Genomic DNA, 22,402 nt, shown 5'->3' with positions numbered 1-22,402 from the left:
AAAATAGCTTTTTATTCATTTGTTCCTTTTTTTTACCCACCCCCTTTAGCACTTCTGACTGGTTTGCAATTATTCAAGGATTTTCCATTACTTTGATTTCCTATGAAAAATGTGTGCGCTTTAGGTGGTAAAATGAAGCCCACTACAGAGAAGTACAGATGTTCTTGAGTTCTCATGTCATTCATTCATATATTTATTGTTCCTCATCCCTATCAAAGAAACAAACTGATACATCACATTGTTGAGCTCATGTTTCTCTTGGGCTGTCAAAGGGAAAAGCTCTCAGGCCTCAATTTTTTTTTTTTTTTAATTTGGTCTGCATTTATAACCTCTTTAAAAATGAAATAATTTGGGATAAAATTTTAAGTGATATATAGTTTATGGAAGATGTAGCTGTTGATTAAATGACTAAAATCACATGAAATAATGCTCTGAATGACCAAAAAAGGAAAGCAATTCATCTGGAAATAAGGCTGTATGTCACACTGCCACCACAGAAAATCATGATGTTTGTAAAGACATCAGTAGAATCCAAAATTGACAGGCTCAGAGGCGAACCAGAAGGATTTTGAAGATTAATTATTTCCAAGGGCACATTTTATAACTGCCATGCTTATATTCAGAATTTTATCTCCCAAATGATTGGGGCCTCCTTGTGTCTTGGAAGATTTTCTTGTGGCCTTTCATTACATAAAGAGGGTTTATAAGAAAGATGGAGGGACACTTTTTATTGGGGTTTTAGACTGAAAGAGGGTATGTTCATCTTTGACATAAGATATTTTTCTAAAAGGATGGTGATGCCCTGGCACAGGGTGCCCAGAGAAGCTGGACACTTCCTGGATCCTTGGCAGTGTCCAAGGCCAGGTTGGACAGGGCTTGGAGCAGCCTGGGATAGTGGAAGGTGTCCATGCCACAGCAGGGTTGGAACTGAATTGTCTTTAAGTCCCTTCCAACCCAAGCCATTCTTTGATTCTGTGATTAAAGAATATGGCAAGGGAACTGTCTTCCCTAAAATAGTATCACTTCCACTCAAAGTTTCTGTAGAAGGTAAAATTCACCCTAGAGGGTATTTATAATTTCTTACATCAACAAACAATTCACTTAGGGTACCAAATTAACTTTGGCATCTGATCTCCTACATTGGTGGAGCTCTGGATCTGTTTCAGGGTGGCCTTTCCAGAGAGAAGGACATAGTGATGCTTGTATATATTTGACCAACAATTATCTGCTCTGACAATAAAAAAATACTTCTTCCTGGCACACAAACTGTCAAAGATGAGTCACACCACGTTTAGGTATGGATGTGTTTAATACAATCTCCTGGGAGGATGTGATACCAGGGCTGTTCAGTGCACACCCAAATCCATGAGACTGGTGCATGTGGCTCATTACAGCTCCTCAGTGCATCCTGCACATCTTGGGAAGCTGACACTGAACAGGAGCTGGGAAACACCATCCCATCAGTGCCATGTAGTCAGCTTCTCAGGTGGGGTTGTTCATATGCTGTGAAAGTGGTTAAATATAATTTTAGCCAGATAAACATATTTAATTTCATTAATTCTTTTATAGTTGTTAGATTTTTTTTTTATTTGAAGGAATTGAGCCCCTGGGTCCTAAAGGCACATAGCTGTTGACTTTTCTGAATAATACCGTTGCACTGTGCATCTACATTAAAATCTGAGCAAGTATTATTCAAAACTAATAAAAGGTGCTACCATTTCAGGGATGGCTAGGGAGAAGTTAAGGGAATACCACAGATTAAACCAAAAGGTACTATAAATATTATTTATTTGCATCAGTCTTCAGACAATATTAATTGAAAACAAAGACTTGTTATTAGGTGTAATTACCATCCATAGTAAAAGAGAATTTCTGTCCAAAAAGCTCACAATCTGAAGAGATGGAAAAGACAGAAGAAGAAAGAAATACAAGACATATGAATATAACTGCTACCAGAGAGAAGGGGCATTCAAGAGAGAAGAAAACTTGCTGCAGGTTGCAAACAAGTGCACAGCAGGTCCCACTCAGTCACTGGGTCCTTTTCTGGCTGAAATCAGTGTGGAGGAAAAAGCCCACCCAAGCCTTGCCAGAACCTGCCAAACCCAACAGTGATCACAGAGCTGCAACCTTGCGACTAAGGAAAGTAAAAAGCATCTTAAACTTTAAAGACATTAGTGTACATAAGAAATTAAAATGTCAGGGTTGACTACATCCAGCATGTGACAAAGGGAAACACAACAGTCCTTAGACAGCAAAGTGCATCAGATGGATGTATCTCCAAAGTAAATGTACACAGGACAAAAGAGTAAGTAGTGTGTGGGCATGTGTTTTTCTGAGAAGTATGAGGACATGAAGATAAAGGACTTCATAAGGAAAATGTGGTGAGATGAGAAATCATGAGAGGGCTCATCTGCACGCACCATTCCATAAGAAGTACAATTTGTGATTACATCCTTAGGCTTACGTTAACCCTAGACCCAAGTATTTCAACCCAGATTTCCCAATTGCCTACATTACTCATAATTTGATCTCTGCTAACCTTTGCAGGAGAGAGAAGGTTGGTTCTCCCATCAGAGAAACACAGGCAGGAGGGAGAAAGGCTCCTACCTCCCGAAGGGACACATCCATGGCCACAGATGATGTTCATCACCATGACCAAGGGTGCCTCTGATGGGTCTCATGTGGAGCTCCCTAGACTTGGTTTCTGGTGTCTAAGGGAGTGGCTGAAGTGAAATTACCAATTCCCAGCCAGTGTTATTTGTGTTTCTCTTCTCTGCCACATTGTCAAGAATGAACTTGAACACAAAACTCAAATGTTAGGAGAAGTTTGAGGAAAGTATGCAATAAATACAAATTTTTATGGAGTGATTGATGGTACAGCTGCCTTCACCTCACTGCCAGAGGAGACCGAGTTAAAAAAAATAATCCTCACAGGTGAAACATAAAGCAAGGTTTTGCTCTGCTCAGTATGGCTTGTGTGATACTAAGAGTTGTATTTATTATTTCATTAATCTTCAGTAACACAACTATGATAACATACATGCCATGGTTTATTCTGTAAATCAATCATATGGGAAGTCCACTACACTGTGGAATATTTGTGGATCATGCAGGATCTATGTTTGTGGCACATGTGTCCCCAAACATAAAAAAAATTTAAAAAGTCATCAGCAATTTGCTAAACAGGTTTATAATGATAGTAGTAATTAGGAATGGAATACATTTTACCTCCTTTCCATTTCTTAATTTATACTCATATTGTCATTCATTTTCTGTTCTTCAGTAAATCCATTGGTGCTTGGACTTTTCTCTGCTTCCTGTACAGGGAAAATATCAGCTGAGGTTGCATGTGAACATGTCACAGCACCCAGGTACTGTGGGACCCTCTTTGCAGTGAGATGCCATCGATCAAACAGATCCAAAACCTTTCTCTGAAATAGGAAAATATTGAAGAAAACTGAACACAGCAGAGCCAAAGGCCACGATTCTCAGCTGCCATAATTATCTGATCACCACCAACAGACCTGGTTTCATAGGGAAGCTGCCTCTGCTGACATGTATTTACAATATAATCTTCTGTGGAAATGTAAAAATATTCTTAACAGCTTTGACACCAATTTACTACTTAATGTCTGGAGATTGTTGATTGCCTGTTATTTCTCCATTCTCAACCACAAGATTGCCACTACTCTCTCTTGTGACACTGTAATACGACGGAGGGATGGACACTGAGGACGACGTTTCAGACCTGCTAGGACCATAATTTGCACGCAGCATAGATGCAATAAGTCCTTCTTTTTCTGGAGCAGCATCTCCCAGAGTGTCAGAGCTGCCAGTTCTGTGCTGGTACAGGTAGGAAGCCTGTTTGAGGGAGCGCTGGAGCAGATAACTCCTGTAGGCACGCTGGATCACCGTGGCCGACGCCTCCTCTTGCCTGTGGCTGAGTGTAGTCGATATCGGCTCGTAGGATTGTTTTGACGGATTGGCAGCCATGAATTTCTCCTCCATTTGTACTCTCAGAGTATCCAGCTCCCCAGAATCTCCCAACACCCTCTTGGTGAAAGCAAACAAGATATCCAAGCAGTGTATCTTGTCCCCACTGACCACAGGCAGGTCCATTGCTGTGAGTTCAACTTTGTTTGGTTTTGGTACGCACAAGGGCTTGGGCAGAGCATCTGCAAAGTCTGAAAGTGCAGAGAAAGTTATAAACTGAGTTGCCTCAGGATCAAACTTCTCCCAGATTTCATAAAAGATATCAAAGTCATCTTCTCCTAAAGGCTCTGCACTTTCCTCAGTGGCAGCATTGAAATTCTCCAGAATAATGGCTATGTACATGTTTACAACAATGAGAAATGATATAATGATATAACTTACAAAATAAATAATACCTATGGCAGGTTTACCACATTCACCCACTGTACCATTTATGTTTGGATCACAGAATGGTGGCCCAGTGTTTAAAATAGGACTGAGAAGACCATCCCAGCCAGCTGATGTGGTGATTTGGAAGAGACAGAGCATGCTGTTAGCAAAGGTTTGGAAGTTAAACATGTCATCAATGCCATCTTCCATCTTCACATAGGCAAAGTTAGCCATGCCAAAAATGGCATAAATGAACATGACCAGGAAGAGCAAGAGGCCAATGTTGAACAGAGCAGGAAGGGACATCATTAAGGCAAACAGGAGAGTTCGAATTCCTTTGGCTCCCCGGATGAGTCTCAGGATCCGGCCAATCCGGGCCAAGCGAATGACCCTGAAGAGTGTGGGTGGTAAGAAATGTTCAAAGGCTTTGCCAATGCTGGAAAGCAGTAAGGCTGAAAAGGAGAGGATAAAAACTCGTTAGAATATCAAATTTTTTTCTTAACTAGTAAAGAGGCTGGAATGATTATATATTCACAGCTCAAAAAATCTGATGTGTGTTTGCTAAGCCCTACCAGAATAACTTTTAGGAGAAGCTGAATTGAAATAATAGTTGTTGAAATCAGCAATTATGAGCTACATTCTTCAGCCGTCAGAGGACAGTCACAGTTGCACAAAAAGTGACAAGGAACTTTCTGTGCACAACTTCAAATATCTGTATCAGTTGACACTTGATGACTGATGGTTTTCTTTGACTCTGGTTGCATGAATATTTGAGCAGATTCAAATTACCTTCTACATTTGTCTTCAAATACTGATATTACAAAGCTAAACTAAGAAAATTAGATATAATGCAATGTTATGGTTATCATTTAGATAATACAGGCATGATATGTAGAAGCAAACAGAGTGATGAACACAGAAGCTGTGCATGCCACTATACAATGACTTTTGGTTCATTCAGGTACAGAGCTACACATGGATGTTATTTTTTCTTTGTTTGAATGAAATAAATGACACCTAGAGGCACTAGGAGAGGCTTGTCTTTTTTAAGTGCAGCTGTTTTGGATAAATTTTTCTGTATTTACAATCCAGAAACATAATTTCTCAAGAAAGAGCCATAATCTTACTGGAATCTTACTTACCCAAGACACAAGTCATAGTAAAGAACTGAAATATCCTTCTTGCCCTAAATGCCTGTTGCTAAGGCAGTACTAGCCCTGGGAATATTTAAATTGGCAAGAAGCTCAAATTTGCAACAGAGCTCTTTACACCCATTCTTCCATTGCAATCCCTTCAAGTAAAAACTAATACATTTTTGGTGACCTTTTCTATCGTGTTACAAAGTGAGAACCCTTATTTTCAGTCAGCAATGCCATTTATAGAAACAGAATTCTATAGGCTATAATCTAATTCCAGTCTTCCTATTCCAGTCATATTCCAGTATTCCTGGAATATGTATAGAATATTCCCATTTTTCTATATATTATATTCCTATTTTTCTATATATTTCAGCCATCTGTCAAAAACACAGATGACAAAACCCAATAATTGATCTAATTGAATATTTCTTAGTTGGTACTGAATCTGTGACAATGGAAATTATCATATAATGTGACACTGCTATGATGAGTTATTCATTCTACATTTCAGATGAGAAAAAAAATAAAGAACCATTATAAATACATATACATTATAAAGTGTATATATTTATAGTGTGCAGACATATTGTTTAAGGATAAAAGCTGTTAGACAAATTTATAACAAACCAGTCAAAGGTACAAATAAAGTTCTAAGGTTTATAGGGTTATTAAGAAAACACCAAAAGTTTACCTGTTCAATATGCTTGAATCTCATTTAATATTATTTAATGTAATCTTGAGGGGTCTTGCTTATTTTTTCCTTAAGACCTTATAGTATTATGACTTACATTTCAGTGCCTATTTGCATTTAATACATTTTAACTATTTTTTTCTTTCTAAAAAGAATAATAATTGATATAGTAAAGAATTTAAGACAATTTTACTTACCAACAAGTGACATAATAACAACAACTAAATCAAATATGTTCCAGGCATTTGAGAAGTAGTACTGCCTCAGAGCCAGCAATTTCAGCACACATTCTGCAGTAAAGATGGTAACGAAGAGTATATTGATTTTGCTGAGGATATTTGTCTTCGTTTCACTTTGCTCATAGGTTTCCACCATCATTGTGATCATGTTGAGGCAGATGAGACCCATGATGACAACATCAAACATTTGGGATGTTACAATGTTGAAAAGGAAACCTTGGTATCTGTTCTAGAGGGGGAAAAAATACTTCTGATATCAGTTATGAAAATAAGGAGTACCCATCCATGCACGTTTCCAACATTTCCAATTTTTATGTCGCAAAGTTACTCAGCTACAATGAAGTTGGAGAAATTGGAGAAAGGAGAGTACAAAAATTACATTAAAAATCCCTTCCCATCCTGAAGTTTTATCACTTCCAAGGAGAATATAGAACCCAATAATATTTATGCAGAGAACTTTATAAATATTTAGCCTGTAAAATAATTAAGTCAACTTTTTGGTGTGGAACTGACTTTAGAGCACTGTGTGAGTATCAATGTAAAGACAATAAGAATATTTTATATGCAATATATAAATATATGCACTTTCCACTGAATTAAATTGCATTTTTGCAATGTATTTTCCAGTGAAGTATTCAGTTTACCAAAGGTCTTGGAATGGGTTTTTGAGGTTTCTTGGATCCCAACTTTTTCATTGCATTGTAGTATTTTTTCTGTTCTTCTGTCATAAAGATATCTTCCCCACCTAAGTATACAAAGAAATGTCACTGTTATTCAGTGAAGAGCAAACTGCTGTACTTAAAATGTCTAAAATGCTGGAAACTGGCATTCCTTCCTTTTCCACACCTTGCTGTTACTGGCTCTTATTTCATATCATGTAACTGTGTCCAAAAAATCAGTGGCACCAACCAGCCATTCACAGAGTAGAAGCCTTGGTGTATAACTCAGCTCACTCAAAAGACATGCAAACAAAAAACATGGACAGGATCAGATCTTCCCCTGGCTTCCCACCTGCTGGGCTTGCTGAAAATCCAAATCACTCAGAGCATCTGTAGCAGACCACTTTCTAATTAATGAGTCTGCTGTCATGTTGAGTTCTCCAAAAGGAGTGAATTTTTAAGTGGTTTTGAAATGTTTGGGGAAGATTGAGGTGTTCAGGTTACAGGGAAAGAGAAAGGAGAAAGTTATTTCTTGCACCTTAATTGTGAAAGCTCTGGTAAATGCCAATAGAAGTTTTAGATTCTGTGTATAGGACCTTGTTTCTAAAACGTAACAAATACACTTATCTTTTTCTTTTGCTGGTTGAAGTTGTCAATGATGACACCAACAAAGAGGTTCAGGGTGAAAAAAGACCCAAAGATGATGAAGCTCACAAAGTAGAGATACATGTAGAGACTGTTCTCCATCTCTGGCTGATCATCTTTCTGCAAGAATGAGAAGCAACTTGAGAAATAGCAATACAGCAGTGTGAGCCCAATTGAGAATAATCTTCATATTGAAGCTCCTCTCAAAAATTGATTCCAGGAGGAACTAAGATTTACAGCCTTACTGCTAATTCTGACAAAAGTGGTATTGTTTAAAACTATCAATAGTGTGAAACACAAAATTTTGTTTGAATGTTCTTGACATGATTTTCATAGGCATTGCAGAAGCACCAGCTCAGGTCTTTCCAATAAGAACAGGAGCTGTAAATTTTTCAGTACATGAAAAATCAAACAGACTATGTAGAAGTAAAATTCCAAGCTCTTGCCATTGATAGATATGTTGTTGCTCTTTTTTCTCTTCTTAACAAAAAACTTCTGTGATGGCTATTATGAATAAAAACAAAATTGGAAGTTTTCAAATTGAAGAACAAAGAAGAAAAGCATTTTAACACACAAAAACTTATCAATATATGAAAATACTATTATTAGTATTTTCATATTTTATATATTATTTATATTTTCATATATAAAAATGCTAATATTATAATATTAAAATACTTTAAAAATTCTTTTATTCTTTTGAACTCCTGATGAAATTAAGACATCCTCTACATTTCAATTTCTTTCCTTACTAAGCCATACCACTTTGCTCTGCTTAAGTGGGTGGATCTAGAACTGAAACCCTTTTCCCATTGCAACAGAGGAGCTTTAGGATACCATGAGTCATTTGCAGATTAAATGTTTACATCATCTGACAAGAAATAATTACTGGTAGTATTTAGCACAGACAAACAGCAGATGCAGAAGTGCAAAATGAACACTGCATTTGCAGAAAGTGGCAGCATTCACCAAAAATACAGTTTGAAGACAATGACTGACCTCTCGTGAATCCACTGCTGCATACATGATGTCCATCCAACCTTTAAATGTTGCCTGGAATGAAAGATTATGGAAAATGTGTTGAACTTTGACCTTAAAAGTCTTCACATCATTTGCAATATCTGAGTGACACTGACTAGAGGAAGAGCCTTTGCTGTGCTCACAGGCACAAAGCACCCAGCTCTGGCTGCTGCTCTGGGTGGCATTCTCAGCCTCATTAGGCTGTGAAAGCTCTCAAGGGGGAGACAGAACACTTTATCCTAGGATTCTGACAGAGCAAACCTTCATCAGCATGGGAGCTAGAGTCCTATCCTAGGATTCTGTCAGAATCCTAGGTTGTATGATGAAACCTTCATCATGCAACCCTCACAGCTGAATAGATCCACATTCTGACAGAAAAGGTCACTATTTGCCCCAGAATTCCTTCTGGGATGGACTCAAGCTCTCAGAATCATGAAACTGCTGGAGGCTGCAACAGCACTTTCCCACCAGATGTTCTTTTATCACCTGGAAAGTCATGGCAGGGACTCATCTGTCCCCTTTTTCCCATTTGTGCGCATGAACAGCCACCTACATGGAGAGAGCAAGCTGCAGGATATTCTGCAGGATATTTCACTCCTTGCATCACCCTCAGAGATGAGTTAGGAACTGACAAAATGTCAAGCCCATCTGACAAGTGCTGGCTGCTGAGGACAAGCAGAACTTACCACCTGAAGAAGAGCCAGGTAGCCAGAGCCAACATTATCAAAATTGACTTTAACGTTGACCCAGAATATTTTTCCAGTGTTGTTATACATCCCACAGTCTGTTTTGTTTTTGATGTTGTTATCTAATACAGAATTTTCATCTGTCATATTGACACATTTCCCAAACTTCCCAGCAAAAAGGTTCACTCCCATGATGCTGAAGATGAGCCAGAAGATGAGGCAGACCAGCAGAACATTCATGATGGAAGGGATGGCTCCCAGGAGGGCATTGACCACAACCTTGGATGAAAAGGGAGAGGAAAAATATGTTTCAGAAAAAAAGGATGAGCTCAGGTATCTGTAAGCACTCACAGATCTCTGCAAACAAAAACCTTTTCTATGTAAATGGTCACAGTCACACTAGTCACAGCTGGCAGGGGGACCTTGAACAATATCTTTAGTATCTATTAGGCTTTTAAAGCAACAGTTGATATTTCTTGGTCTGCTGTGAGAACTTACCACTACTAAAATGTAAGCCCACCCTTTATTTTTTTTTCCTTTTACTTGTTTTTGGAATAGGACAGTGTCTATTTGTTTCTTTGTTTTAGACTTTATTAACATAACATTTCTGAAGTATTTATCCATGAGCACTGGTGCAGAGGACTATTTTTAAGACTGTCAAAAGTAGTTCTTAAAAGGACCTGTATTAATTCTCCATTAATAATTTGCTTCATTTATTTTAAGGGGATTATGATTGTGTTTGGGGTCTATTACCATAAGCCAGGTACATTTCCTGTACATTTCCAACCACAGAAAAGTGACCATGCAGATATTAAATGTATGCTAAGACATAAGAGATTGCTTTGAAAAAATGGGTAAGGGAATGGTGGGAACATTTCTTTGAATTTCACAGTGAAGGCAGTGAACTCATCTGTGAGGTAGCAAAGAAAAACTTGATGGACCAGCAAAAAAATCAAGACTTTGTGAGGGTTGTTTGGAGACTGTGCCACACACATTCTTCATAGGAAGACAGAAAATATGACATCACCTATTTCTACATAAAAATTTGTTCCAGACATGGAATTTTTAATACATTCTACTAATTAATGTAATGACATTTCTCTCTGTCTTCACAGTATCAGGATTGCAACCACATAATTTTCAGTCTCAGTTTCAGAATAAAAAAATAAATAAATAAATGTGCTCTTTTGATGGGAAAAGAAAATCTAATGTTCTACAGATAAATACTTCTGTTTTCTGAAAGAACTCTATTTGAAACAATAATTTGAGCAAAGTACTTTTTAATAGGTTACAGTTTTGTAAATCAATCCAGTGAAATTTTTCAAAATTGAAGTGACTCTTTCCTCCGAGTTAGCTTGCTATCAGATTTCAAAAATTATAATTGTGCTCACTGTTCTTATTCTCTATTTTATTTTTGCCTATCTCAGTAAGGCAGGAACACGAGAATATCTGAGCAACAATGGAAAAAAGTTCCACCTATGCCAGTTTTAATTGCAACAGCACTTGGATCACTCACTCCAGGAAAATCTATAGGGAATGCCCAAGTACAGAAGAGCACAACCAAGGATCTCTTTAAAAATTCACTTTATAGTTCCTAAGCTGAGCTCAGAGTGAACACGTGAGCTTCATAAAGACACAGTGATGAGTCCCAAACCTGTTACATGCTCATGAGTTCTGACAAGCTTTGGTTTGCAACCAGTCTTACCCTCATTCCCTCAAATCGTGACAGTGCTCTCAAGGGTCTCAGAGCTCGCAGAGTCCTGAGAGATTTCATGGGGCCAAAGGTACTGCCAAAGAGGTTTATCAAAGAGACCTGAGTGGGAAGACAAAGGAAATGTATTAACAACATCCTGTCACCTGTTTCCTTTATTTCTGTTTAAAAAAACCCAACCAACAAATAAAACCATACTTTCAGTGCCAGGAGTACAATACCCTGACACCATGGCTCCAGGGGTTAAGGTCTGAAATGTACAGCCAGAAAATAATCAGGGATTCTGCTGCTAGTGCTGTGTAGGAACAGCAAGGGCAGAACTCACATCTATAATAAGGAAGTCCAGCCAGCACCAGGCGTTGGTGAAATACTTCTTGAAGCCATAAGCCACCCACTTCAGGAGCATCTCCAGGACAAAGATGTAAGTGAACATTTTGTCAAGAAATCCCAACATCGCTTGAATTCTTTCTCTCTTATGTATATGGATGTCTTCAAATGCCTGAAATCATAATGCATATAGATAAATGGCAAAAATCATAAATTTACCTTGTACATTTAAAGTCAAGCAACAATGAGACCCCTTCATCAATCAGTTTGTTTTAATACAGATCTAAACACCGTTTGTTACTCTGCCAGCTGATAAAAGCGTAATTCTCCCCATGTCTTCTCTTTCTTTTTCTCTATATAACACAGCCCTGTGGATGCACCCTTCCTGGCACAATGAAATCCTGAGAGGACAGGATAAAAATATACACATACATTTAGAAATTTATATAATCAGGTTTATATATTGAAGAGAACTAAGCCTTTTCCCCCCAAATATTAAGAGTCACTTGTTTGTTTTAATGGTATAAAATGTCCTTAATATTTCACAATTTTGACGTAACTGCCTGAAAAAATCCAGTATACAGCCAGAAGAGAAACAGCTTTTGACATTCATATATTCTTAACTTAGCTCCTGCTCTCTTATAATTTTTAATAATATCAATAATAGATTTGCAATAATTAAAATTATGAATAAATTACTGCTATTTTCAGACTCTTCCCTCTTTATGAGTTCAAAGATATTCAGTTTGGTAAAAACAACTTCTCTGGATGCAAATTAAAGCAAAAAAACTTTCATGAATACATGAAACTGTGCTACACCCACCAGGGCTCCACTGCTCAGAAGAATCATGAACACGATAAAGGATTCAAACCAAGAATGTTCCACAATCTGGTAGCAAGTTTTTCTCAGATTCCACCAGGTTTCTCCTCCAAACTTTGCAGCACTATCCAGGCAACAATGGAAGTACCGAGCACAACCTGAAAGTAAGAGACAGCAATGAATGCATGGAAGGAAGGCAGGTGAACGTCAAGGCATGGCCAGGAAATTCTGGGGATAGGACAAAGCAATGGTCACAGTTACTGCTTTGTGGTTGCCAGTTTTCCCTGTTTTACTGAGAGAAAAAAAAAAATTGGGATACATCTAGTTTTATCTGCCTTGTAGCTCCTATTTATATACACAATAGGTAGAGCCCATTTGGACAACTTTCCATTATTTCAAGACGTTTCTGAGACACCGGACAGGTTCTCACTGACCTGCTGTTGGGGCACACAAAACGTCAAGGCCATGGGAAAAAGTCTTGATATTACAAAAGTCCTTCTCAGTTTCTGCACACTCTTTGGAAAGCAGAGACGAGATGCTGTAACCCCAGCACAGAAAGCCACCAAATTTGTCAGGATGTGAAAGCCAGTGCTGTTCCAAATTAGGGTAGGAAGAAATCATAAAAGTACTGAACACACCCTAGAACAACTTGCAAAACTAGATATTGTCTGACAATTTGAAGAGTCCTCAGATTACTGGATGATATTTATGGTCCTTTCCAACCCAAGTAATTTTATGATTCCCTAATCATCACCCTGTAGAAATTAGATTAATTTTAGCAGCTTCTTCTGCATATTTCACCCCTTTGTTTGAGATTGTTCATGAAATGCTATTCAAGTAATACTTTTACTATTGCAAAGTGTTAATAAATCTGATGTGCTAGGTGACCATTGCCATGTGAGACCTGATCCCACACACTTCTCTTATGTTAAAACCCCAGAGTGACTTGGTTGCTTTTGAACTGTGTGAAATTCATCTCACCTCACAATCCAACTTTTCAGAATGGGGATGTCTATGCCATTGCCCATGTCCCACTTGGAAGCAATTGGCTTTTAGAGGAAAGGGTTTTATTTTTCAGGTGTCTCAGTCTCTGTGTTGACTAGATGGGAACAACTATTCAGCTATTTTTTCAGATAACTAAAATTAACTGGAAATAATCTGACTCTATTGGCTCAGCCTCACTAGAGAAACAAGTTGACTTTTCCCTCTTCTCACTTCCCAGTAGTGAAACCATGAGAGTCTTACCTTCTGGAAAACATTGTTCTGGAGTCTTGAAGTCTTCAGAAAATTCTGGAATCTGTTTTAAAACATCTTCAGGATTTGTCAGATCCACTGTGCTGACTTCAGAAGAGCTGATCGTGTCCAACTACCGAGCACAGTAATATCAGTTATTGATTCTTTCTAATTTGGGTCCAAATGAATAAATTAATCCATTAACATTTTTAAAACTCAAAACTAAAGATTTTTTATGTACTAATATTACAAGTATTGTTGGTAATGGAATAAAATTTTTTGTTTTAAAAGATATAAGCTTAGAAGTACCAATAAGTTCATTCAAATAGAGGCCCAAGCTCTATAATTACAATATCTATCTACATGAACCAGATGTAACTGCCTAATCAGCTGGGAAATTGAAGAGATTTTAAATTGCATATTAGTGAACGCAGTTCCCAAAAGAAGAGAAATTACTTGGGTTAAAACCATGAAATTATGGAAAGAGGTATTCACACAGGAGACCCAGATAAATATATCCATTATTGTGCCAGGAATTGAGCACCCATGACAGTGTTTAGGAAGTAGAAATTGGAAGCATACCCTGTGTTCTTTAGGGTTACAAAGCTTTTTGCCATCCCATTAAACGAAAGACAATGTTAAGAGTCTGCAGTTTGTTAGCAATCACTTACTTTATGCTTTTGTTCTTCCATGTTTCCATAATGCTGGATTTTACCTCTTTAAATGTATTCTACAGTCAAAATTATTTTCAAATCACTGTAAACTGGTAACAATTATCTTTAATGACAGAGAGAGAAACTAATTTCCAACATTATGTTTCTTGAATCCAAGATACTTATGATGCAGGCAGACTTGGTGGAATTTCCCACATGGAAGCTTATCTCTTTTTTTTTTTTATTATTCTCCTTTTATGTGGGGTCAGAATTTAATAATTGGAAGGTATTAGAGTATTTTATAAATTATTCATAATTACTACCAAAGTTACATCATAGTTTTCCCATTTCTATATGCTCTATTTCCTATACTTATATTTTTCTTTAAAATAAATACCTAGAAAACCTTTGATTTTGCTCACAGAATTCCAGCTCCAGTATTGGCTCTTGTCCTGCCAGACCAGGTACTGCAAGTTCAGAGCTGCTTCTGGCACCAAACTTCTCTCTTGGTAAATCCCTGATCAGAAATATGCCTGTGTTTGACCAGTATTGGAAAACTAACATCACTGGAAAAAAAAAATTGTTACCTCTTTTCCTTCTGGTGATGAGAGTTCACCCTTCATGTCATTTCCTAGATAAAGCACACTGAATTCTTCAGAGGAAAATCCTGATCCTTTACTCAAGCTGCCTGAATTTTTTGCTCTGTCTCCTCTTTGCCTCAGGTGATTTTCATCCTGAAATTAAACTGTGGATTAGCAGAGCTTTCTTTTGCCTTTCTAGGGAGTGTACAAGTCAGAGGTGAAAAATCAATATACTGTAAGTGTCATTTAAAATGGGAATCTCCAGACAAGATTTATTAGAAAGGATCATTTTGAGTCTCTGATTTTACCTAAGGATAAACTTCTCCCCGACAGAGAAAATGAAGGCATTTTCGTGATCTATTCAATACTTAAATGAGAATTCTTACCTAGGAATTAAGAGGGAAATTTAAAAGGGAAATTGTGATAGCAGAATGACAATTGTGATTGAAACAGAACTGGAAAATTCATAGAGCACAAAGAAATAGGGTAAATAGTATCAAAAATATGTCCTTAGTACAGCCACTCCATACTTAATCCAATCCATTTCTAATAATTACTACATACTACACACAGCAAGGAAAAACACCAAGTAAGGATCAGAGCTATCAATTCTTATTCTGAATCCATGATAATGTTCTGTATGCAGAACATGTATTTTTACTCTTTTGTGCAAATAATACCAAACCAGTTAATATTATGCATAAATATTTACATTTAAAAGTCTAAGTTCACCAAGGACTGCCGCAATTACCTGTGTGCATCACAGCACATCAGCTAGAATTCCTGCAAATTTTTTCTTTTAAAACCATGAAAGAATCTTGATTTTAAAAGGCTCCAAGGGATGATTTACCCTTGTAAATATTTTTACATTTGGTTCTAGTTCAGAACTTTGTAACTCTCTGGAAATGGATCAACATCTCCCACCCTGTTCTGCTAGAGACTCTTCTCCCACACATCCTTCCCTCCCTTCATCTCTCTCCACAACTCTACTGTTCCAACACAAATGAAGAAATCCATTACCTGTTTGCTGCATTCTGTGTCACTAAATGTGTTCAGTTTATCATCATCTTCGAAACCCTCACTTGTATCCTCTGCCTCAGCAATAGGGACACAAACAAATACATTGGGGTTTCTAACAAAATTGTCAAGACCCGGGCATTTGTCCTTATTTTTCTCAATCCATTCATTATTGTAATTCTCTTTACAACTTTTTGTCTCTTTACTCTTGAGCCCAAACGAGTTCTGTGCAGTCAATTTGATTTTCTTCTTGTGCACTTTCTTTATCTGCCTGAGCTTCCTACAGCAGGCATCCCACGTCACGCTCTTGACAAAGTGGAATCCCTTGCGGATCCGAGCGAAGGCAATCCGAAGATTCTTCATCTCTCCATCATCCTCTGTTGTCTGGAGACTGTCAGCACTAAAAGAATTCAGCAGCAGTGCAATGAAAAGGTTGAGAACCTGAAAGCAATTGAAATAATAATAATAAAAAAATTGAAGTCTGGAGATTAGCATTCAAAAATCTGAATTCTAACTCTGAAGACCACAGATGCTACCAAAGTTCAGTCTCTCCTGAGCAAACCAAAACAAGGTGATAAGGAAATGGCAGTGACTGATCACATTGTGGTTGATGAAATCAACTTCTCTATCGGAAATTTCAATGTTCCCATTCCTCTCTTCTCAAGAAATGTAATTTAAACTACAAGAGAAAACAGAACTGTGTGCCAAATGCATTATTTGGTGAAAGCAACTTTTCAAAGGTTAAAGCAGCAATATAGACTCACATCCTGTCAGTTTAATAATTGTATCTTCATTCTTCAAATTAGAATTAAAACAGGCCTCTGTGGAGTTACTTCCAAAATTCTGTGAGATCAGATTCAGGCCTGGAAATTTCCTCAGATCTGCCACATTATCACAAAAATAAAAAACCAAGAGAAGCTTGAATTTCTCATTTATAAGTACCTTCAAATAAAGGAATTTTTAAACCTGCATTTGTTTTTTGTTTGTTTGCTTTTAAGGGAATGTGAGAATTAAATTTTTTCAGTAGTATTTTTGTTACTAATGGGATCTGTGTATCTTAATTTTTGTTGGGGCAGAACTGGGCAGATACCACCCCTGAGCCATCCAAGGACCGCAGGCAGTGGAGAATATCAGCTCTGCAGAGGTCGATTCAGCCCATCTGTCTTAGTTATTGACTTTAGGCTGGAATAAATCTCAGTATTCTCTCTGCTTCCTTGGACCATAAGAAAGCATGGACAAAAACTGAGGGCTAAACACTTCATTGCTTGACAGTTAACATGATGTGATATATATCTCACTCACAGCATTTCATCACTGACATCAATAATTGCAGTGTGGAACAGACAGGACATTAAATACGTATTTAAGATTCAGCCACATTCAGCAGAGATTTCCCATAAAGGTCTGCTTAGAGTTAAATATGTTCAGATATTTTTTTACAATTAAGAGAAGCTTGGCATATGAATGAAGGGCATCTTACTAAAAGAAGATATTTATGAGTTGGGCATCAAGAAAGGACAGCTCTGGACCAAGGAAGGCAGATTGTCCCTTGTGTCCCTTGAGGCTGTGTAGGTTATGCCATTGCAAGATTTAGCTCTTGGATATAAATTTACTTTGAGATGCCTAAAAATAGTCCTGATTTCAGTGGTAGCACTGTGGATTCTGCCATTTGCTGATACAGAATTCAGTACTTTGCATGAGTTCTTAATAGAATAAATAAAATTGATTTAGAGAGGGACTTAAGCACTTAGCCTAATTAATTCAAGCAGGTAAACCATAAGCCTCACTGATTATTTACATCCAAATCCCAAGATGCAGAGGAATGTACCTGCCTGTAGTGTATTTACTGCAAAGGTATTTCTTGTCACATTGCCACATGAAAAGGTCAAGTGATGCTGTGGGCAAAGCTCACAAAAAAGGGAAAATGCAGACAACAGCCCAAAGGTGAAAGGAAAAAGAGGATTTCACAGACTATAACATACACAGGTAACTTTTCCACCTGTTTTTAGGGAAGCTACCTCTTGTTTTCGGAACAGCCATTAACTGGAGTCCACCACAGACAGGATGAAGAGAAGAACACCTTGTAAAACTTACCACTAAATTTCCTATCACCATGACCAGCAGAAAGACAAAAAGACACAGTGATGGCTCAGCAACCACCATGCAGTCCCACATGGTCTCAATCCATTCTCCACACAGAATTCGGAAAATGATGAGGAATGAATGGAAAAAGTCCTTCATGTGCCAGCGTGGCTTGCAGTCTTTGCTTATTTTAGTGCAGTGGAGCACATAACTTCTCCCAAAAAGTTGCACCCCTACTATAGCAAAAATGAAAACGACGATTGCCAGGACGAGGGTCAGATTACTCAGTGCTCCCAGGGAGTTACAAATTATTTTAATTAGAGTGTTTAAAGTTGGCCAGGACTTTGCCAGTTTGAAGACCCTCAGCTGCATAGCAACATAAAACATAGTGTTAGACATCGGTAGAGATAAATCATCTTTGCACCATGCAAATCCTACAACAACCAAATTACTGATATTCTGAACTAATCCAGCAATGCAACATTTGTGGCACATTTATACTTTTAAAAAGTATTTATAGATTTTTTTCTTTCTTTTGACTGGGCAATCACCTAGTAAAGGACCAAACTAACTTGAGACTCTAATAAAAGCAGGCAGCTGTCCATGCAATTCTCTTGATGTAGATTATGGTGCCTAATTTACATGTAAAACAAAGGACCAAAAGCTCAGGGACTGCTGCTGTAGTACTATGAAAAGAGTCTATATTTTGATAAAGCAATTTAAATCAGTCCCCAGTATATGAAGTGGATGTCTTAACATAATTTCACATATTTCTTTAAATATTCTTTATTTCTGTTTGTACTCCGACACTTTTTTTCTAATTTTCTCTGCTAGTTTTTAATTAGTTGTGTCAGTTTTATAACATATCCATTCTGAAATATTTTTTCTTTTGAATATTTCTCAGTGAATCCAAAAGAAATAGACTTGTTAAACTCCGACTCTAACATCACAAGGAGTTTGAGTGTGTTTGTTAAAGCCAAGAAGAGGTAGTAAAAATAATTGGCGTTAAAAAAAAATAATTTCTTGCCTCCTAACTGCAGAAGTATTCTCTATTAAATTCACAAGATAAAGTTTCACACAACTGAGCATGCGTGAGGCATTACCAGTCTGAAGGATCGTAAAACTGACAGGGTTCCTCCTTTTCCCCTTTCTTTCTTGCTTTTGTGTCTGGGGAAACTCAGTTCAATTAAACTCAGTGTGACAATGACACTGTCAAAAATATTCCAGGGCTTCTGAAAATAGTAATAGGGATCTAGAGCGATGATTTTTAAGATCATTTCTGCAGTGAAGATTCCTGTAAAAACCTGTGACAAGGAAACAGTAGCATCAGCCTGAAAGTAGCCATGAATTTATCTTATCTCTAGGTCATGTCCCCTCAAATAACACTCATGGACAGGTTAATAAAACCCATGTTTATGAAGTCCTAATGCACTTTCAATTAAAATAGGAGGATTGTTTTCTGCATTCTCAGGAGCATGACAAAGTGCATAAATAATCTGAGAATCATCTGTGTTAGAAACAACGTTTATAAATGCAGGGTTTGCTAATTTTTAATTTGTACTGTCACTTTTTATGTTTCAAGTGAAAACACACATCAACCAATTAATTAATTCTATAAAAACCCACATAGCTGAGAATTTGCTTACCAAGTTTCCTATTTTAAGCATGAATTTAAAAGTAGGTGACATATTATTGTGCTCCAGTGCCATGAACAAAGTGTTCATCACAATGCAAACCGTGATGGTGAGATCAAAAAAAGGATCCTGTATGAAAGCAGACACTTTTTCCTTGATTCTCAACCAAAGTGGGCAACAGTCCCAAATTAGATACTTTAAAGCAAAGTTCTTCAGGCGTGGTGGGCATTTCTGCTGAGCTTCCTCATGTTCTAAATGAAAAAGAAAATCCTTCTATCATTAGTTATCACTGAGTAAGAGGTAAAAAAACAACTTCAACCATTCAAAAGACCAGAGAAGTAAAAGGAAATCTCTCATCTCTCACAGAACTTCACTGAACTATTTAACATTCATGTGGTTCTTACATCAGCTGATAAACATGAAAATAAAAATTCAGAGAAAAATGCCAAATTCGTTTTTGAGTGCTTCCTTCAAAAGCCTTTGGAAAGGGTTTTATTTGTCTCAGATTGGTACTACCACCATCTGGCAGTGCAGGTATTTGTGATGCAGGGGCCTCACCACAGCTTCTCATGCTCTTGCAGGACAACAGAGCAGCTGCAGCACTTCCCACCGTGTCCTCACACAGGTGTCTGGGACAACGGCTGTGTCACACCCAACAACGTTTTGTCTCCCTTGACCCTCAAGGCAGTTTAAAGAATCAGTGGTAGACATGGGAATTCTGACTCTGGCAAGTCCAAATTGCCTGAAATTTGGCCTTTTCTATGGGAAAGGTCACACCCACCATTTCCCAGCTGATGCAAGCTCAACACATCCCCATTTTCCTCAAGTAGAACTTGGGACAGAAGCTGTTTTGTCTTTGTCATTTTAGTATTTTTTATCAAATCTAAATCTCATAGCTTTTCTTTCTTCACCATTAATATTAATTAGCCATTCAAAATATTTTTGACCCAGCTTAGGTCCTGTGCAAATTCACTGACTAACTGGAACTAGCTTTAAATACAAGCACAGTAGGAATTACTCATCTGGTTTTCAGGGACTTGGAAGCTTTTCAGAAATAGATGAGCTGGGTCTGACTCACATCCTTTTCTTAATTGGACCTGTCCTTATTTCTTCCCTCTGTTTAATTTTCATTTCTTCTCCCCCAGGCTCAATACCTACATCTGCACCCTCCACCACTTATTCCAGAGTGATTACTTTGACTCAATCCTCACTCCAGGTCTAGCTCTTGTCTTCCTCTAGAGCTGCAAGTCCTGTCCCACCCCAGCTCACAGCTGAAACTGTGCCACAAAACCCAGATCTTCAATGAATTACACTGCAAGGCAAAGCTCAACTGGATGTGTTGCAACTGTGATTCTCCCAGGAAAAAAAAACTTTTAAAAAATTAAGAAAAGGCACCTTCCTACCACCCCTGTTCAATCCCGTACTTGTGGTCCAAAAACTGGTGGTAGAGCTCCTCAAATGGGCCAAAAGAAAACAAAAGTTCCTCATCCTGAATAACTTGGACTGAAATTTTTCAGCAAGATCTGCAACAAAACTATCAGTCATCAAAACAATTGTCACTGATTAGCTCCCACCAAAAATTCACATGGGAAGGTAAATTAAAGGAATAAAATTTTAAAGTTAAGTACTCAATATCCAAAGATATATCAATACTTAATATCCAAAGATTGTCACAACTAATTTAACTTGCATAATCTTACTAATTGGTGAATTCTGCATGCCTGTGAATCCTCTGAATTCTGCCACTGACACAATAGAAATCAGAGGATCAGGAGAAGGAAAGTGTGCCAGTCCTGTAGGTCAGATGATCAGAAATATCTTCCACCCACTTTCACCCCAAACCCTTCACTTTCTGCCCCAGAACAAGCTTTTACAATAAGCAAAGGATTTGTTCCAGTACAGAGAGACTGTGTAACACCTTTTTTACAAAAAGATGTCCAAGTTAACAATGAAATTCCTAACGATACGCCCACAAATCTCTGCTAACCTTTAAGAAATATGTTTTGTTCTTTCACGGCAGCATTACTTTAGGGTTGAAAAAAACTTAATGAGGAACCACTTACCCTCCAAGACACTGGTAATTATGCTGACTACACTTGCTGCCCTTTGTCTCTGAAGAGCCTCATTAAAGTACTCCGCTGACAGATGAGGAGGTAAATGCATCATGCTGCTCTCATCATGCACAGCTGGCTGCTCAGAGAAGTAAACACGATTAGGGAGATACCACGAGAGTGAAATGAGCCAGGATGTGATGACGGGTAACTGTGAGAGTTAATAGGAACAATGATGGGCAGCCAAATAAATGTACATTTTCACAAGATGTAATAGATGCTGAGATTGAAAGTCCTACTCTGCTGTGGCTCTGCAGTGCATGGATCCTGCAAGCATGTAACATGGGGCAAGCACAGCTTTGGAAATGAGTGTATGAGGGGAAATAGGCCTAGAAATGATCCAAGAGACTAATGAAATAGGAGAGAATTGAAGCATAAATAGGGGAAATTGGGGAACTTACAGGCAAAGCTGCTGCATGATGCTAAAAGAGGCTATGAACAAAAAAAAAATCACAGGTATTATTCAAAATTACACCTCTGAGCAGCATTTAGGAGGAAAAGGATGACTTGTAATTTCAGCACTAGGAACCTTTCAAAGTATGTTAGTGAAATTATTGAATAGTAGAAATATAAGATTTACAACAGGAAGGCCAAAATCTAATTTCCTGGAAGCATCAAACTATTATAAACCAGTTTCTACAGATAACTGAAAAATTCCCACATCAGCATGCTTGATTGTTGCCCTGATTTTTTGAAGTGTTAAGTTTTCTTTTATAGTTATTTTGAAAGTTTTAAAGTTCTCATAAAACTTCTTCAGCCTTCTGATCTGTTTATATATTTCTACTGGAGTTT

General features: G+C 37.7%; 1 protein-coding gene across 2 annotated transcripts in view; it reads right to left on the bottom strand.

Annotated features, from left to right (window-relative positions):
• Positions 1-1,707: 1,707 nt before the first annotated feature.
• Positions 1,708-22,402, bottom strand: part of LOC100220381 (sodium channel protein type 5 subunit alpha) — a 43,461-nt gene continuing 22,766 nt past the window's right edge. For both annotated transcript variants that reach the window (XM_072925294.1, XM_072925293.1), the window contains 16 exons: positions 21,563-21,689; positions 19,512-19,750; positions 18,969-19,169; positions 17,878-18,231; positions 15,787-16,224; positions 14,773-14,919; positions 13,545-13,665; positions 12,303-12,457; positions 11,478-11,651; positions 11,147-11,254; positions 9,442-9,720; positions 8,735-8,788; positions 7,714-7,855; positions 7,076-7,176; positions 6,390-6,660; positions 1,708-4,814 (listed from right to left, as the gene is read on the bottom strand). In XM_072925294.1, the coding sequence (XP_072781395.1) occupies positions 3,622-4,814; positions 6,390-6,660; positions 7,076-7,176; positions 7,714-7,855; positions 8,735-8,788; positions 9,442-9,720; positions 11,147-11,254; positions 11,478-11,651; positions 12,303-12,457; positions 13,545-13,665; positions 14,773-14,919; positions 15,787-16,224; positions 17,878-18,231; positions 18,969-19,169; positions 19,512-19,750; positions 21,563-21,689 (4,104 nt within the window). In that variant the 3' untranslated portion in view covers positions 1,708-3,621. The remainder of the gene's footprint in view (positions 4,815-6,389; positions 6,661-7,075; positions 7,177-7,713; positions 7,856-8,734; positions 8,789-9,441; positions 9,721-11,146; positions 11,255-11,477; positions 11,652-12,302; positions 12,458-13,544; positions 13,666-14,772; positions 14,920-15,786; positions 16,225-17,877; positions 18,232-18,968; positions 19,170-19,511; positions 19,751-21,562; positions 21,690-22,402) is intronic.

Source organism: Taeniopygia guttata, chromosome 2 (genome assembly GCF_048771995.1).
Source record: "Taeniopygia guttata chromosome 2, bTaeGut7.mat, whole genome shotgun sequence".
NCBI lineage: Eukaryota > Metazoa > Chordata > Aves > Passeriformes > Estrildidae > Taeniopygia > Taeniopygia guttata.
The sequence above is the reverse complement of the archived record's forward strand: the minus strand, read 5'-3'. Positions and strand labels throughout refer to the sequence as shown.